We start from the raw sequence: 19,491 nt of genomic DNA, 5'->3' as shown, positions 1-19,491 counted from the left end.
TTGGTGTATTTGTTGCATTTGACAAGAAACTCAAATCTGTCAACATAGAAATTGAAGCTGCTTGCGACACTGATTGGGCTACACCCAGTATCTGGCGTGGGCATAAAATTGAAACTGGATCCTTCTGTTGCCCAACAGACTCATCTCCTGACGTAACTGAAAACTTCAGAGAAAACCTCAATTCATTTGTACGCAAGTTCCCCAATTGTACTGTAATCATCAGGAAAGACTTTAATCATCTGACAATCTACCTGAAAAATTACAAATGAAATAACACAATTTTTGAGACTTTACTGGTCCCGTGCAGATGCGATTTTATATACATAGACCGAAGAAGTGAGTGAAAATTTGTATCGAGGCTGGGAATGAAACACCAGTCGACCACGCACTAGAGAGATATAGACATATATGAAGGCAGTAACTGTTCTCGAGAGAACAGATACCATTGATGACTGTGCAGGTTCCCTAGAACAAATGATAATTAATTGAAACCCTCAGCTGCAGACAGGTGTTGTTGATATACCTCGATGTGGACAGCTGAAACTGTGTGCCCCGACTGGGACTCGAACCCGGGGTCTCCTCCTTACATTGCAGACGCTCTATCCATCTGAGCCACCGAGGACACAGATCAACAGCGCGACTGCAGGGATTTATCCCTTGCACGCTTCCCGTGAGACCCACATTCCCAACTGTCCCTGCAGCTGCGCTATTCATCTGTGTCCTCCGTGGCTCAGATGGATAGACTGTCTGCAATGTAAGCAGGAGATCCCAGGTTCGAGTCCCAGTCGGGGCACACATTTTCAGCTGTCCACATCGAGGTATATCAACAACACCTGTCTGCAGCTGAGGGTTTCAATTAATTATCATTTGTTCTAGGGAACCTGCACAGTCATCAATGCTATCTGTTCTTTCGAGAAAACTTACTATCTTCATATATAAATCAAACAACGGAAAATCCAGGATGGACTGTAGCAATATCAGAGAAGCAAAGTTGCTATTCACCATATAGCGGAGATTCTGAGCCATGATAGGCACAATATCAAACCTACCAATCACCAGCAATACCTCCACTTCGACAGCTGCCACCTGTTTCATACCAATAAGTCCCTTCCGTACATCCTAGCCACCCATGGTAGTCGCACCTGCAGTGACGAGCAGTCGCTCTCTAAATATACCGAGGGTCTCACTGAAGCCTTCACTGACCTCAATTATCCCCCCATCCTTGTACAAAAACAAATCTCCCGCACCTCATCTTTCCAGTCTCCCACCACCTCCCAAAGTCCCACAGTCCGGCCACAGAGGAGCATTCCCCTCGTAACTCAGTACCGTCCGGGACTGGAGCAAATGAATTACATTATCCGCCAGGGTTTGGATTACCTCTCGTCGTACCCTGAAATGAGAAATTTCCTACCCACTCCCCTTCCCAGCCCTCCTACCGCGGTATGCCTCCGTCCACCGAACCTACACAATGTACTCGTCCATCCTTACACAATCCGTCCTCCCAATCCCTTACCTCATGGCTCATACCCCTGTAATAGACCTAGATGCAAGACCTGTCCCATACACCCTCCTACCACCACCTACTCCAGTCCGGTCACTAACATTACCTATCACATCAAAGGCAGGGCTACCTGTGAAACCAGTCATGTGATCTACAAGCTAAGCTGGTACCAGTGTGCTGCATTCTATGTAGACATGACAACCAACAAACTGTGGCCGAGAAACGAGTGGACCTCGTAGCTGAACATGCCACCAAACATGATATCCCTCATCTCAATGACTGCTTCAAAGCCTATGCCATACGGATCCTTCCCACCGACACCATCTTTTCTGAATTGCACAGGTGGGAACTTTCCCTGCAATACATCCTACGTTCCCGTAACCCTCCTGGCCTCAACCTTTGTTAGTCACTGTCCTCACCCATGCAGCCCCCTCCCTGTTCCCATTCCAGCACTACACAGCTGTCATTTCACAGCCACACCCAGTCTACGAGGTGCATTCAAGTTCTAGAGCCTCCGATTTTTTTTCTAATTAACTACTCACGCGAAATCGATGAAACTGCCATTACTTCTCGACGTAATCGCCCTGCAGACGTACACATTTTGACAACGCTGATGCCGTGATTCCATGGCAGTGGCGAAGGCTTCTTTAGGAGGCTGTTTTGACCACTGGAAAATCGCTGAGGCAATAGCAGCACGGCTGGTGAATGTGTGGCCACGGAGAGTGTCTTTCATTGTTGGAAAAAGCCAAAAGTCACTAGGAGCCAGGTCAGGTGAGTAGGGAGCATGAGGAATCACTTCAAAGTTGTTATCACGAAGAAACTGTTGCGTAACGTTAGCTCGATGTGCGGGTGCGTTGTCTCGGTGAAACAGCACACGCGCAGCCCTTCCCGGACGTTTTTGTTGCAGTGCAGGAAGGAATTTGTTCTTCAAAACATTTTCGTAGGATGCACCTGTTACCGTAGTGCCCTTTGGAACGCAATGGGTAAGGATTACGCCCTCGCTGTCCCAGAACATGGACACCATCATTTTTTCAGCACTGGCAGTTACCCGAAATTTTTTGGTGGCGGTGAATCTGTGTGCTTCCATTGAGCTGACTGGCGCTTTGTTTCTCGATTGAAAAATGGCATCCACGTCTCGTCCATTGTCACAACCGACGAAAAGAAAGTCCCATTCGTGCTGTCGTTGCGCGTCAACATTGCTCGGCAACGTGCCACACGGGCAGCCGTGTGGTCGTCCGTCAGCATTCGTGGCACCCACCTGGATGACACTTTTCGCATTTTCAGGTCGTCGTGCAGTACTGTGCGCACAGAACCCACAGAAATGCCAACTCTGGAGGCGATCTGTTCGACAGTCATTAGGCGATCCCCTAAAACAATTCTCTCCACTTTCTCGATCGTGTCGTCAGACCGGCTCGTGCGAGCCCGAGGTTGTTTCGGTTTGTTGTCACGTGATGTTCTGCCTTCATTAAACTGTCACACCCACGAACGCACTTTCGACACATCCGTAACTCCATCACCACATGTCTCCTTCAACTGTCGATGAATTTCAATTGCTTTCACACCCCGCAAATTCAGAAAACGAATGATTGCACGCTGGTCGAGTAAGGAAAACGTTGCCATTTTAAGTATTTAAAACAGTTCTCATTCTCGCTGCTGGCGGTAAAATTCCATCTGCTGTACGGTGCTGCCATCTCTGGGACGTACTGACAATGAACGCGGCCTCATTTTAAAACAATGGGCATGTTTCTATCTCTTTCCAGTCCAGAGAAAAAAAATCTGAGGCCTTAGAACTTGAATGCACCTCGTATTAATTTCTTTTATTATTATTTCTATTTTTCTCCTTCCCACTACTTTCCCCACCGCACCTTCTCTCCTATCCTCTGCCTAAACTGCAACACTTCACTGTCTGCCACCCCCACCATACTATCCCTCCCCCTCCCCGCCCCAGCCTCCTCCTTATCCCCACCCAGTCGCCACTCCCATCACGCACTGGTGCTGCTGATCACAGTGTAGTTTCAGCTCTCTGAGACTGCAGTGTGTGTGTGTGTGTGTGTGTGTGTGTGTGTGTGTGTGCGCGTGTGTGCTGCTCACAAAGGCCATATAAAGTTGAACGGCTATCCAGACATTGACCTTCATATGTGCGAACGTGCACAAGTTGCCCAAACTTGTAGTGGTTAATAAAAAAAAAAAAAATGGGAGAAGAGAGACCGTGAAAAAGGGAAAGAATGAAAAGCAAATCGGACTTTATATTACAGAAAAGCTATCGGACTTCGTTATTCGGAAAAGCTATTGTTGGGGTGGTCCTTGTGGCATTTTTGAGCAAAAGTTAAACCAATTTTCACCACAAAAGTTATTGAAAAGAAACAGAGAATAACAGAATGTAACTGACAAGGGGAAGTGGCGTAGACGAGAGAGCATCCTTTACCAGATTAACTTATCTTCTTTCGGGCGGCGTCCACGTCTTCAAAAATCTCCTTCATTTCAGCGTGAAAAAAATCTGCTCCGAAAGCTTGCAATAGTCCAGGGATCACTAATTTATACCAATTAAAATCATCTTGATACTGTATGCAATTTAATTCACTTTCCTACTTCCATCCACCGAATTTCTTAATAACTTCCACAATGTCTACACATTACAATCAGATCAAGAGTAGCCATTAAGTTTTTACGTCAGCATCCGATCACGTCTGCCTTAAGCTACAGCTATCGAGAGACAATTGAAAACGGATAGAAAACAGAAAAAGGTTACAATTTTGGTATTTTCTCTGCCGTCGAGCGCTCATACCGCTGCGACGGGATATTTTTATCTGAGGGAACGAGTGTAGCGCGGCGAAATTCAAAGTCCCGCTACAAACTCTTACGGGAATCGTCACCTTGGTGTGCGCAAGTAATGAGTGGATGGGCAAATATCTATTAGGAACATTACGTATGTAGATTGTTGGCAGTTGGGAATGTGGGTCTCACGGGAAGTGTGTACAGGGTAAGTCCCTCCAGTCGTGCTATTCAGCTGTGTCCTCAGTAACTCAGATGAATGAAGTGTCTGCCATGTAAGCAGGAGATCCCTGGTTTGATTCCCAGTTGGGGCACATATTTTCAGCTGTCCCCATCGAGGTATATCAACAACACTTGTCTGCAGCTGAGGGTTTCAATTAATTACCATTTATATAGACATATGTATCCTGTATAACAGTTCATAATGAGAGGGACCCTCCACAGTATACAGTCACTATAAAGAAACTTCTAAAGAAACAGAGTGCTGCATAACAGATGTAAAACAAATAGTAGGACTACAGATACAGAGATGGTGAGTGAAATGTGTGTCGTCGTCAAGAGAGCAATGCATGTTGCCTTCAATGATTGACAAAGCAGAATATTGTCAAATGATCTCCCATAAAACCCAAAGAAATTCTGGTTGTAATGAGTGGTTGTTAGTGGCACCAAAGTTAGTGTCCAGTCCGTAGCGAATGAGACAGGAACTGAAATTAATTGTAGCAAAGCAAAAGCTGAAAAGCTGAAATCTGTTTTCAAAAGTTCCTTTACAATGGAAAACCCAGGAAAATTCCCTCAATTTACTATTTCTATCACTGGAAAGATCAGTGACTTAAGTGTAGGTATCAGAGGTGTTGAAAAACAGCTGCCATTGTTAAAACTGAACAGAGCTCCAGGACCCGACAGAATCCCTGTCAGATTCTATACTGAATTTGCAGCTGAAATAGCCCCTCTTCCAACTATAATCTATCATAGATCCTTCGAACAAAAAGTCCTTGGAAAAAGACACAGGTCACACCCAACTACAAGAAGGGTAGTAGAAGTGATCCACAGAACTAACGTTCATTATGCTTGACAACAATTTGTTGTAGAATCTTAGAACATATTCTAAGCTCAAGTATAATGAGGTATCTTGAACAGAATCATCTCCACAATGTCAGTCAGCACGAATTCTGAAAACATTTATCACGTGAAACCCGACTCTCACCTTTCTCACATGACATATTGAAAGCTTTAGTTCGAAGCAGTCACATAGATGCATTTTTTTAAATTTCCAGAAAGCATCTGACACCTAAACGTATTGTCGAAAGTGTGATCATATGGGGTATTGAGAGAATTTTGTGACTCGACTGTAGGCTTTTTGGTAGGGAGGACACAACATGTTATCTTGGATGGAGAGTTATTAGATGTAGAAGTAACTCCAGTGTTCCCCAGGGAAGCGTGTTCGGAAAGTAGTAGTAGTTCCTGCTGAATATTAATGACCTTGCACACAATATTAATAGGAACCTGAGACTTTTTGCAGATGATGCAGATATGTACGGTGAGTTACTGTCTGAAAGAAGCTGCCTAAATATTCAGTCAGATCTTGATAAAATTTGAAAGTGATCCAAACATTAGCAACTTGCATCAAAGGTTCAAAAATGTAAAATTATGCACGGCACGAAATGAAAAATGTAGTATCCCATGAATATAATAGAATGATCACAGTCAGAATTTGCCAATTTGTACAAATACCTGGGTGTACCTTGTAGGGATATGAAATGGAATGGTCACATAGATCCAGTCTTTTATAAAGAAGGTGATAGAATTTTATTTATTGGGAGAATACTGGGAAAGTGCAATCAGTCTACAAAGGATATCGCTTAGAAATCACTTGTGCAACCCATTCTAGAATATCTCTCAAGAGTGTGGGACCAAATAGGACTCACAGGGAATATTGAATGTACACTATGCAATCAAAAGTATCTGGACACCTCCAAAAACATACATTTCTCATATTAGGTGCATTGTGCTGCCACCCACTGCCAGGTACTGCATATCAGCGACCTCAGACATTGTGACAGAGCAGAATTGGCGTGCCAGAACTCACGGACTTAGAGCGTGGTCGTCAGGTGATTGGGTGTCACTTGCGTCATACTTCTATACGCAAGATTTCCACACTCCTAGACATCACTAGGTCCACAGTTTCCAATGTGATAGTGAAGTGGAAACGTGAAGGGAACGTACAGCACAAAAACGTACAGGACGATCTCGTCTGTTCACTGACGAAGACCGCTGACAATTGAAGAGGGTCATAAAGTGTAACAGGCAGACATCTATCCAGACCATCACACAGCAATTCCAAACTGCATCAGGATCCAGTGCAAGTACTATGACAGGCAGGAGGTGAGGAAACTTTGATTTCATAGTCGAGCGGCTTCTCATAAGACACACATCACGTCATTAAATGCCAAACGATGCCTCGCTCGGTTTAAGGAGCGTAAATATTGGTCGTTTGAACAGTAGAAAAATGTTGTGTGGTGTGACAAATCACGGTACACAATGTGGCGATCCTATGGCAGGGTGTGGGTATGGCGAATCCCTGGTGAACGTCATCTGACAGCGTGTGTAGTGCCACTATCACAGCACAGGCCTACATTGATGTTTAGAGCACATTCTCGGTTCCCACTGTTGAAGAACCATTCGGGGATGGCGATTGCATCTTTTGACACGATCGAGCACCTGTTCATAATGCACGGCCTGTGGCGGAGTGGTTACACGGCAATAACATCCCTGTAATGGACTGGCCTGCACAGAGTCCGGACATGAATCCTATAGAACACCTTTGGGATGTTTCGGAATGGCGATTTTGCACCAGGCCTCACCAACTGAAATCAACACCTCTCCTCAGTGCAGTACTCCGTGAAGAATGGGCTGCCATTCCACACGAAACCTTCCGGCACCTGACTGAACGTATGCTTGCGAGAGTGGATGCTGTCTTCAATGCTGATGGTGGGCCAATACTATATTGAATTCCAGCATTACCGATGGAGGGCACCGTGAACTTTTAAGTCATTTTCGTCCGGATACTTTTGCTGACATAGTATATATAGAGAACGGAGCACAAATTATCAGAGAAATGCTGAAGAAGCTGAACTGGAAGACTCTTCAAGAGAAATGTGAAGTATCCCAAGAAAGGTTACCAATAATGTTTCAAGAACCAGCGTTACATGACGATTCTAGGAATATACGACGACTCCCTGGGTATTGCTCACATAGGGGCCACGTGCAGAGGCACTGAATCAGTCATTCTTCCCATGCTTTATATGTGAATGGGACGGAAAGAAACCCTAGCAACTGGTACAATCGGACATACTCTCTGTCATACCATTCACAGAGGTTTGCAGCGCAAAGATGTAGATGAAAAATGAGGAAGTTTTTTTGTGTTATTTAACTACAAATTAACAATTTTCGAATTTTTTCTGCTTTACTTGTACTGTGAAACCGTACTCCTCGCCAAATTTCACGGTTCTAGGTCGATAGGAAGTGCCCTATACAGTTCTGATGAGTTTGTTTTTTTTTGAGTATCAAAATATGTGGCATAAATAGCTGTATCTTTTGATTGAAGTGACTTAGGAGCTTAAAAGTTTTACTCTGCCAAAGGACCACAGAGTTTTCTACGTGACATAAATCTGAACTCGATATGTCTACCCCTCGATACGTCTACCCGTTCCTGAGAAAAAAAGGGTTGTTAACAGTCAGACAAACAGAAAGACAGACGCAGAGACAGATAGATGACAAAGCAAGCCTGTAATTGTCCAATTTTTACAGTCTGAGGCACGGAACATTAAAAAGAGAAAATTGAGGAGTACGTATAGGGACACGAGCCACCACAGAAAACTGTCGCTGTGAGGATGGCAGATGGAAGGAATTACAGGGGCAGATCAGATCAGTGGTTTATGTGGCACCGGTTAACCTAAAAAACGAAGAGGCTAACAGAAGTGACAGGAAGGGAGAGCTGCATCAAATCGACCACTACGTTTGGTGACACGAGCGACAAAACAAAAGGCAAGAAGGAGTGCAGGAGGCACACTCACCTCGATCCGAGTCTTCACTGCCGGACAGGCGGTCCGGGTTGTCACCGGGCTCCGCCTGCTTCGACTTCGAGGCCATGATCACGTTCAGGTGTGCGCTCACCATGTGCAGTTTGCGAGTGCTCTGCAGCTTGAACCTGGGACACGAACAGTGAGTGCTGTTACTCTTTATTTGTTTGTTTAATTTGCACAGAGCTATCATATTTACAGCTACTGCAGGACACACAATTACTAGTTTGTATATTTATTACACTAAAGTTTTTAAGGTACTGCTTCACACTGATCTGCAGCAGAAGGAGTCTCATATAATACAACAGATTTCTGACTTAACACTCTATCAAAGAACATCTTAGTAAGGAACAATGGCTGTTTTTATTATTATTATTCTTTCTTTCTTTTCTCAGATGTTATGCCTGGTCAAAAATGGAAAGTGATGCGGACCTTCATCAAGCGCGACTTCCTTTTAACTGTACAGTATATGTTATATTGTATTTAGGAACTTTCGGGTAATTGAACATGTATCAATAATTACCGATTTCTGTAGTTGTATATATACGTTTGGATGTAGCTGTATTGCATTGATGTACTGGTGGATATTGTGTGGTATGACTCCTGTAGTTGATAGTACAATTGGTATAATGTCAACTTTATCCTGATGCCACATGTCCTTGACTTCCTCAGCCAGTTGGATGTATTTTTCAATTTTTTCTCCTGTTTTCTTTAGTATATTTGTTGTATTGGGTATGGATATTTCGATTAGTTGTGTTAATTTCTTCTTTTTATTGGTGAGTATGATGTCAGGTTTGTTATGTGGTGTTTTATCTGTTATAATGGTTCTGTTCCAGTATAATTTGTATTCATCATTCTCCAGTACATTTTGTGGTGCATACTTGTATGTGGGAACGTGTTGGTTTATTAGTTTATGTTGTATGGCAAGTTGCTGATGTATTATTTTTGCTACATTGTCATGTCTTCTGGGGTATTCTGTATTTGCTAGTATTGTACATCCGCCTGTGATGTGATCTACTGTTTCTATTTGTTGTTTGCAAAGTCTGCATTTATCTGTTGTGGTATTGGGATGTTTAATAATATGCTTGCTGTAATATCTGGTGTTTATTGTTTGATCCTGTATTGCAATCGTGAATCCTTCCGTCTCACTGTATATATTGCCTTTTCTTAGCCACGTGTAGGATGCATCTTGATCGATGTGTGGCTGTGTTAGATGATACGGGTGCTTGCCATGTAGTGTTTTCTTTTTCCAATTTACTTTCTTCGTATCTGTTGATGTTATGTGATCTAAAGGGTTGTAGAAGTGGTTATGAAATTGCAGTCGTGTAGCCGATGTATTTATATGAGTGATTGCTTTGTGTATTTTGCTACTTTCTGCTCGTTCTATAAAGAATTTTCTTAAATTGTCTACCTGTCCATAATGTAGGCTTTTTATGTCGATGAATCCCCTTCCTCCTTCCTTTCTGCTTAATGTGAATCTTTCTGTTGCTGACTGTATGTGATGTATTCTATATTTGTGGCATTGTGATCGTGTAAGTGTATTGAGTGCTTCTAGGCCTGTGTTACTCCATTTCACTACTCCAAATGAGTAGGTCAATATTGGTATAGCATAAGTATTTATAGCTTTTGTCTTGTTTCTTGCTGTCAATGCTGTCTGCAGTATTTTTGTTAGTCTTTGTCTATATTTTTCTTTTAGTTCTTCTTTAATATTTGTATTATCTATTCCTATTTTTTGTCTGTATTCTAGATATTTATAGGCATCTGTTTTTTCCATTGCTCCTGTGCAGTCGCTGTGGTTATTCAATATGTAATCTTCTTGTTTAGTGTGTTTTCCCTTGACTATGCTATTTTTCTTACATTTGTCTGTTCCAAAAGCCATATTTATATCATTGCTTAATACTTTTGTTATCTTTAGTAATTGGTTGAGTTGTTGATTGGTTGCTGCCAGTAGTTTTAGATCATCCATGTATAGCAAATGTGTGATTTTGTGTGGGTATGTTCCAGTAATATTGTATCCATAATTTGTATTATTTAGCATGTTGGATAGTGGGTTCAGAGCAAGGCAGAACCCGAAAGGACTTAATGAGTCTCCTTGGTATATTCCACGCTTAATCTGTATTGGCTGTGATGTGATATTATTTGAATTTGTTTGTATATTAAGTGTGGTTTTCCAGTTTTTCATTACTATGTTTAGGAACTGTATCAATTTAGGATCTACTTAGTGTATTTCCAATATCTGTAGTAACCATGAGTGGGGTACACTATCAAAAGCTTTTTGGTAATCAATGTATGCGTAGTGTAGCGACCTTTGTTTAGTTTTAGCTTGATATGTCACCTCTGCATCTATTATCAGTTGCTCTTTACATCCTCGTGCTCCTTTGCAGCAGCCTTTTTGTTCTTCATTTATAATTTTGTTCTGTGTTGTATGTGTCATTAATTTCTGTGTAATGACTGAAGTTAATATTTTGTAGATTGTTGGTAGGCATGTTATGGGGCGATATTTAGCTGGGTTTGCTGTGTCTGCTTGATCTTTAGGTTTCAGATAAGTTATTCCATGTGTAAGTGTATCAGGGAATGTGTATGGGTCTGCAATGTAGTTGGATGTGAATGTGTTGAGGTGAACTTCTTTAGCCAGAAATTTGCTATTTTATCTTTTCCAGGGGCTTTCCAATTGTGAGTAGAATTAATTGCTTGGGTGACTTCATGTTGCAAAATTATCACTTCATGCATTTGTGGTATCATCTTGTATGTGTGTGTTTCTGCTTGTATCCACCGTGCATGCCTATTATGTTGTACTGGGTTTGACCATATGTTGCTCTGCTCCAAAAGTGTTCCATGCCTGTTATGTTTGGTGGATTGTCTATTTTAATGTGTGTGTTATCTATTGTCTGGTAAAATTTCTTTTGGTTTGTGTTGAATGTTGGGTTTTGTTTCCTTCTATTTTCACTTTTTTTGCATCTTCTAAGTCGTTTGGCCAATGCTTGTAATTTCTGCTTCTTTTCATCTGATTGCTCTATCGCTTCTTGTTGTGAGATTTTACCTAACCTTTTTCGTTTTTTTCTGACATTTCATTTCTTATAAATTGTGTTAGCTGTCCGATGTCTTTTCTCAGTTTATCTATTCTGATCTGTAGCCTGTGTTGCCATGCTGGTTTTGTGGGTTTCTTCTGTGTGTTGGTTGGTTCTGATCTCTGCCTAGTGTGTATATTTAGTGTAGTGAGTGCTCCTATATAAACCAGTAGTTGTAACTCTTCCATAGTTATGTTTTCATTTATTTTGTTGTGTATGATTCTGTTGATAGTTGTTATTGTTGTTTCGACTTGTGGGTTATTTGGGGGTCTATGCAAGAATGGTCTAATGTCTGTATTTGTGTCTTTGTATTCTATATATGTCAGCTGAAATTTTTCTTCTATATCCAACATGTGTGTCACTTCGTGTTCTATTTGTGCTTGTTCTGGTGGCTGTCTTAAGATTTCATTTTCCTCTGATTGTTTAACTGATGTGTGTTGTTCTTTGTTTGTTTGCTCTGGGATGTTTGAGTCCATTACTGTATTTTCTTCTTCTTCTGATTGCACATTATTTTGTTCCAGTATTTGTTGTACTTGTTGTTTGATGTTTCCTAATTCTGACTGGGGTATCCTGTTATTTTTGATTATTACACGGATCTGATCAGCTAGTCGTCGTTATGTTAAAAATTTTAATTCTGGGTATCTGGTAATAAATGTTGTGTATACTTGTGATCTGTATCCAGTTGTGTTGGTTCCCAAATTCGTTGCTTGGTAGTAACAGAACATGAGGTGTCTGTTAACTTCATCTGACCATCTCATCCTCTGTCTTTGTTTTCCTTCTAGGAAGCATATCCTGCAAAACACCTCTATTTGGATTTAAATCATTTTCCAGTTGGTTAGCAGTGTCATTACCATTGTGGGCGGGCATAGGGTTCAAGCGTCGTCCCCGACCATGACGGCGCTTGTCCGAGGCTTCTTTAGTTCTGTCCTGAACCAACTAATCACACTAAAAGGGGGGTTAGCCCTATTAGTGGTTTGTTCTTTTCGTCGCCTTTTACGACTGGCAGAACATACCGAAGGCCTATTCTTTTCCCGGGCCTCCACGGGGTTTATTATTATTCTTGTTTATTATTATTATTATTATTATTAAAATTATAACGAGCTTCCGATTATCTGGGTGTGTACATGACGAAGCAAGCTGGTATAATTTTACTTCCCCTCTTGTTTTGCCATCTGCCGCATTAAAAATTCATTTTTGACTCATTATTGTTAACATACTTGGGTATAATCTGGATTTTCATCAAACAGAAAGGTTGGTCCTTAGTTTTAAAGAATATAACTCATTACTGTTAACATACTTGGAGTATAATCTGCATTTTCATCAAAGAGAGAGGTTGGTCCTCAGTTTTAAAGAATATAACACCAGATCTAACTTTGCGCTCATTTTTATGTATGTAACTGATTTTATAATATATTTAAGACTATTCCTAGTTAGTATCTTCTGTTGTAGGGTGGAATCAGTAATTGTTTCGTAGCTTAAATTCTATTGTTGATGTACAAACAAATATAATTTCTGCACTAATTATAAACATTTGGAGGAACAACTAATAGTATTCTTAAAGGATCTAGTTGGATCTATTCGAAAACATGATAGCAAATTAATTCCAAAGTAATTTTCAGTTTCGTCAAAAGTATTGTTTGCGTAACTGTGTGTTAATCTCATCATTTAAACAAATAATTTGGCTTAACCCTCGTAGTAGAAGAAACTGTTAAAAAGACAATTTTTCCATGTATTCAGTTAATTTAATGAGTTAAGTTTTAATTGTAATTTTTGTACATTAAACATCAAACAATGTGTAGTTTCAATGCCTATTATTGTGAGGATATCTAAAGGCCCAATTTTTGGGCTAGAGACAGTCAGTCCACGGCCGAGTTTCAGACAAGAAACTGGGGTCGGTTAGAACAACAACAATGCATTAACTTAACCGAGAAATTACTGTAAAAAAAAATAGGTTGTGTGTTAAAACAATGACAACGTCTGTTAAATTTATTTTAAAGACTGTGAACTGTGTGGTTATTGTAGCAGTATGTGGACGTTCGCCTGCTTATTGAAAGTTAAACAATAGTCCACTGGCCATATAACTGTGTATTATTGAGGGGGGGGGGGGGGGTTGTAAGCAGCGAAAGTAAAGAACTGTGCACCTGTCGGCTACATCATTTAAAGTAGTCAGTTCTGAACGTCACACTCCATTTTTAAGCCAGTACAGCAATGCAGTACGTTGACACCGAGGGCAATAGACGACGAAATAAAGCAGGTGAACGTCACACGTACGGGAAAAAGTTATATAAATAAATGATTTAGCAGACAGAGTGGACAGCAATCTGTGGCCGTTTGTTGAAGCTGTGGTGTACAAGATGATGTCGAAGCTGAGGGACTGTAGGAGGACGTAAGATGACTCGGACGAAGTTTCTAGTTGTAACGAATAGCAGCTAGCGCTAAATGTGAAAAACGCATGTTAATGTGAGTGAGGGGGAAAAACAAACCCGTAATGTTCAGATACTGCATCAGTAGTGTACTGCTCAACACAGTCAAGTTGTGCAAATATCTGGCAGTAACGGTGCAGAGTGGTACGAAATGGAACGAGTGTGTGAGAACTGTGGTAGGGAAGGCGAACGGTCAGCTTTGATTTATTGGGAGAATTTTAAAGAAGTGTGGCTCATCTGTAAAGGAGACCGCACACAGGATGCTAGTACAACCTATTCTGGTGTACTGCTCGAGTGTTTGGGATCTGTACCGTGTCGGATTGAAGGAAGACGTGGAAGCAATTCAAAAGTGAGTTGCTAGATCTGGCCAGCTGCAGTGGCCGAGCGGTTCCAGGCGCTTCAGTCCGGAACCGCGCTGCTGCTAAAGTCGCAGGTTCAAATCCTGCCTCGGGCGTGGATGTGTGTGATGTCCTTAGGTTAGTTAGGTTTAAGTAGCTCTAAGTTCAAGGGGACTGATGACCTCAGATGTTAGGTCCCATAGTGCTCAGAACCATTTTGCTAGATCTGCTACCAGTAGGTTCAAACGACACGTGTTACGGAGATGCTTCGGGAACGCGAATGGGAATCCCCGAAGTAAAGGCGACATTCTTTTCGAGGAAAACTACTGAGAAAATTTAGAGAACCACTGTTTAAAGCTGGCTGCCGAACAATCCTACTGCCAACGACATACATTGCGTGTAAGGACCGAGAAGGTAAAATATCAAAAATTTGGACTCGTACGGAGGTATATAGATCGTCGTTTCTCCCTCGTTCAATTTGCGAGTGAAACAGGAAAGGAAATGACTGGTTAGTGGTAAGGGGTACTCTCCGCCACGTGCTGCACGGTCGCTTGCCGCTTGTGGGGTACAAATGTAGTTGTAGATGTAGAGGTAGAGGTAGAGGTAGAATGGAAAGCATTATGTTAAAATTAGGAAGAATATTTTCATTTTGAATACACTACGGATCAAGTTTCACCACCAGAAGACAATGAATGCACCCATTCAGATACAGTGAAACCTCTTTATAATGTTCCTCCATATAATGTTTTCCTGCGTTTCCTCTATATTACAATTTTCTCCGTGTAACGCTCATATTTTTGGAACCCTGGTCAATTATTTACCTCTTTATAATGTTTAAGTGACTGAATGTAGATGCATCACTTTCCATTCTGTGGATTCACGATTTGCACCGGCTCGGAAAGCCCGCATTCAGCGTGTTTTATATGTGAGTGGCAGAACCCAGTCATGTGACATGTGACGCACATTCTGCTTGCAATCTTTTTGGTGCAATTTCAGTCGATGCTTTGTATTCGTAGCGTGTTGTGTGAGCTGAGCAGCAAACAGTTCGTGTATCTAGTGAGTGTGTGTCTTCGATATAACTTTTTTTTTAAGCTTTCATCAGTGGACACGAGTGAAAAGCAGAACAACATTTCTCTGGAGGAGACGGTTTCTGTTATTAAAAAAGTGGAGACATCTCCCGGTGTGAGTCGCATAGAGCTAGCGAAGCAATTTGAACTGGCCCCCTCGACGCTCAACACTATTACGAAAAACAGATCGTCGATAATGAAAGGGTTTGAGAAATGTGGAAATTCTAAACATATGCTTTCGGAACCGTCAACTTACGATGAAATGGGGGAAGTTTTATTAACTTGGTATCAGCAGGTGTGTGCTGCAAACGGAACTATTTTGAAGGAGAAGGTGCTTCAAATAACACTGCTGTTAGGAATGGAAAGTTTTAAGCCGTCCAGTGGATGGATTGATAAATTTCGACAGCATCATGGTGTTGTATACAAAGCGGAATGTGGAGAAAGTAAAAGTGTGGACGAACAAACTGTAGCTCAGTGGATGCACTCCGTCCCTAATATGATACACGGCTACAAACTGCTCGACATTTATAACGCTGACGAAACAGGCACGTTTTTCAATTTGATCCCGGATAAGACATTTACTTTTCGTGGGGAAAATTGTCGTGGCGGTAATATCGTATTACAGTGTTGTGAAAGTTTAAAATGTCATCTATGGCACCATTTGTCAAAGCTGATTAGTGGTATCCCGATCTTCAGTAATGCCCTATAATTATTATTTGGAAGTCTTCCTCTTTATAGTGTTTTCCTGTATACAGTGTTCAGAATTTGTGGTCCCTTGAAAAACGTTATGTAGAGGTTTCACTGTATTCTAAAATATTTTTCTGTTTCCCTCTTCATCTTCAGGTAAATGTGGCACTCGTCTTTGTAGCGTGTAGAGTGTCAAATTTCAATTCAATTATTGCTAATGGCAAAAGAAACTGATCTAGGTTTTCTTCTAAGACAGTTCCCTACTGTGTTATCGGTGTCTATTGATGAGAACTGGAAGCATACTGTCGAACATCGCCAGGAGGAATACATTGCCGATCACCTTTTAGCACTCGACAGTTCAATAATGTTGCAGCTTCTAAAATGCATCGTCGAAAAACCGTGGTCACCCTTTATCAAATTTCTTGTTGTTGCTAAGTCTCTGTCAGTTCTTGAAACATTATTAACAGACTTTCTCAGGATAGTTTATGTCCATCTTCAAAAGTCTTTCAGTTCAGTTCCTTCAGTATCTCTGCGACACTCTCTCACGAGTTAAACAAACCTATGAGGATTCCTTCTCTGCATATGTTCAACATCTCCTGTTAGCCCCGTTTGGTACACGTCCCACACACTCTAGCAATATTCTAGAACCTGTCGCACGAGCGATTTGTGAGCAATCTCCTTCCTAGACGGACTGCACCCCCCCCCCCCCCCCCCATATTCTACCATTAAGCGGGTATTACACGACAATCTGCTGTGAACGGTACTGGTCTAGCACGACAGCCGTCTAGTGCTAGAATGGGTGAAACTACAAAAATTAGCAGACACATTATCCACGCACCAGAATAGAGAGCAGTTCTAAACTGCCGTCAATTCGCACACGCGCACTAGGCTGCAATAACTCGCGCACGCGCAGATGGGTTCACCGCAGTGTTTTCTGCTCGTTATTTGCTTACTGCTTCAGGGCTAGTAGCTCATTTCAGATTTTAATGTTGGGGATTTTCCAAGTTTTTTTTCAGTATGTAAGTTTTTTTAAATTCAGGGAAAAAGCTTTTTTGCTAGTAGACTTTCTTTCCTACTTGCTGTTTGTGAAAGCATTATTTCTATTGATTACTTCGTATTCTAGAAATGAAACAGAGCAAAGAGGCGTCAAGTGTCTCAATTCGGGCGTACAGCGACGAAAGGTGTACGTGTGACCTGCTGTGTCATAATACGATACGTCGGCAATCTTATCTTCCTGAGTAATACACATATGACGCCACACTGTGATTTTCAGTTTGTATCGTAATGCCTTAGGTTACGATTTCTTGTTTATTTCAGCATGTCCGAAAAGAGAAACTGGCAGTGATTGGCGACTAAGTCCGTGCAGTTTCGCCCGATGCGCCACACGAGGACTGAAAAACTTTCAGTAGTACTTATGCACCGCACACTCAAAACTTGTAAAAATACACCTGTAAGTATTGGTCCTTTCAAGCGGGGCAAATTGCAGTGCATGCATCCACAACAACTTTTGAAATGGTGGGCTGTGCTATTCTCTGGCTAAAAGCAAGACTCTTAAAAGATTCCCCATTCGACAGGAAATGTAACGTTACAACCGGCCCGCAACGTAACAGAGTGTTTACCAGTTTTTTATCAGTGATTTAGGCGGGTATGATCACAAAACATATAAACATATGATTTAATTACTATTTTAGAGAATGACAGATAGCATCCCTCATGACTGTGTAGCACTTGCTAAATCCGTCTTCTATCATAAACAACAGCTTCTCGAAACAGGCCACGTCCATCCTCAAGAAGTTCCGGAATTCTTGTGGATCTTCAGGCCTCAGTTTTTTCATAAGCAATGAATATAATCCCCTACCTTCGTTGCCTCTTTCCTCCCAGGGCCGAACTCAACAATGTCTGGCTTTTCGTTTTCGTCATGCCTTAATCTGAAGATTTACTGCCACTGCCTGCCTGAGCAATAGCTCCAAAAATAAGTGCGTCCTCAATGTGCAAACTGGTGAATACATGTAAATTTATATATATAATAGAGGGAAACATTCCACATAGGAAAAATATATACTCCAAATCCCATGCCACTTTCCTTGACGTTGACCTCCATCTGTCCAATGGCCAGCTTCACACATCCGTCCACATCAAACCCACCAACAAGCAACAGTACCTCCATTATGACAGCTGCCACCCATTCCACATCAAACGGTCCCTTCCCTACAGCCTAGGTCTTCGTGGCAAACGAATCTGCTCCAGTCCGGAATCTCTGAACCATTACACCGACAACCTGAAAACAGCTTTCGCATCCCGCAACTACCCTCCCGACCTGGTACAGAAGCAAATAACCAGATCCACTTCCTCACCCCCTCAAACCCAGAACCTCCCACAGAAGAACCACAAAAGTGCCCCACTTGTGACAAGATACTTTCCGGGACTGGATCAGACTCTGAATGTGGCTCTCCAGCAGGGATACAACTTCCTCAAATCCTGCCCTTAAATGAGATCCATCCTTCACGAAATCCTCCCCACTCCACCAAGAGTGTCTTTCCGCCGTCCACCTAACCTTTGTAGCCTCTTAGTTCATCCCTATGAAATCCCCAAACCACCTTCCCTACCCTCTGGCTCCTACCCTTGTAACCGCCCACGGTGTAAAACCTGTCCCATGCACCCTCCCACCACCACCTACTCCAGTCCTGTAACCCGGAAGGTGTACACGATCAAAGGCAGAGCCACGTGTGAAAGCACCCACGTGATCTACCAACTGACCTGCCTACACTTTGATGCATTCTATGTGGGAATGACCAGCAACAAACTGTCCATTCGCATGAATGGACACAGGCAGACAGTGTTTGTTGGTAATGAGGATCACCCTGTGGCTAAACATGCCTTGGTGCACGGCCAGCACATCTTGGCGCAGTGTTACACCGTTCGGGTTATTTGGATACTTCCCACTAACACCGACCTATCCGAACTCCGGAGATGGGAACTTGCTCTTCAATATATCCTCTCTTCCCGTTATCCACCAGGCCTCAATCTCCGCTAATTTCAAGTTACCGCCGCTCATACTTCACCTGTCATTCAACAACATCTTTGCCTCTGCACTTCCGCCTCGACTGACATCTCTGCCCAAACTCTTTGTCTTTAAATATGTCTGCTTGTGTCTGTATATGTGTGGATGGATGCGTGTGTGTGTGTGTGTGCGTGTGCGCGCGTCCTTTTTTCCCCCTAAGGTAAGTCTTTCCGCTCCCGGGATTGAAATGACTCCTTATCCTCTCCCTTAAAACCCACATCCTTTCGTCTTCCCTCGCCTTCCCTCTTTCCTGATGAGGCAACAGTTTGTTGCGAAAGCTTGAATTTTGTGTGTATGTTTGTGATTGTTTGTGTGTCTATCGACCTGCCAATGCTTTCGTTTGGTAAGTCAGATCATCTTTGTTTTTAGATAAATTTATATATACTTATACCCGTGTAACCAAGTGTCTTAATATAAAACTGTTGAGTCTGCAATTCAGAACAGTAGTAACCTACATAAGAGAATAACAATCACTTAATAAATAATGATAAAAAC

The 19,491-nt window shown here is 42.1% G+C and overlaps 1 protein-coding gene across 1 annotated transcript in view; it reads right to left on the bottom strand.

Annotated features, from left to right (window-relative positions):
* LOC124720451 overlaps positions 1–19,491 on the bottom strand; it is a 381,758-nt gene that overhangs the window by 276,634 nt on the left and 85,633 nt on the right. The window contains exon 5 of the mRNA XM_047245803.1: positions 8,347–8,480. Within this exon, the coding sequence (XP_047101759.1) occupies positions 8,347–8,480 (134 nt within the window). The remainder of the gene's footprint in view (positions 1–8,346; positions 8,481–19,491) is intronic.

The sequence above is a fragment of the Schistocerca piceifrons genome, chromosome 11 (genome assembly GCF_021461385.2).
Source record: "Schistocerca piceifrons isolate TAMUIC-IGC-003096 chromosome 11, iqSchPice1.1, whole genome shotgun sequence".
NCBI classification, from domain to species: domain Eukaryota; kingdom Metazoa; phylum Arthropoda; class Insecta; order Orthoptera; family Acrididae; genus Schistocerca; species Schistocerca piceifrons.
The sequence above is the reverse complement of the archived record's forward strand: the minus strand, read 5'-3'. Positions and strand labels throughout refer to the sequence as shown.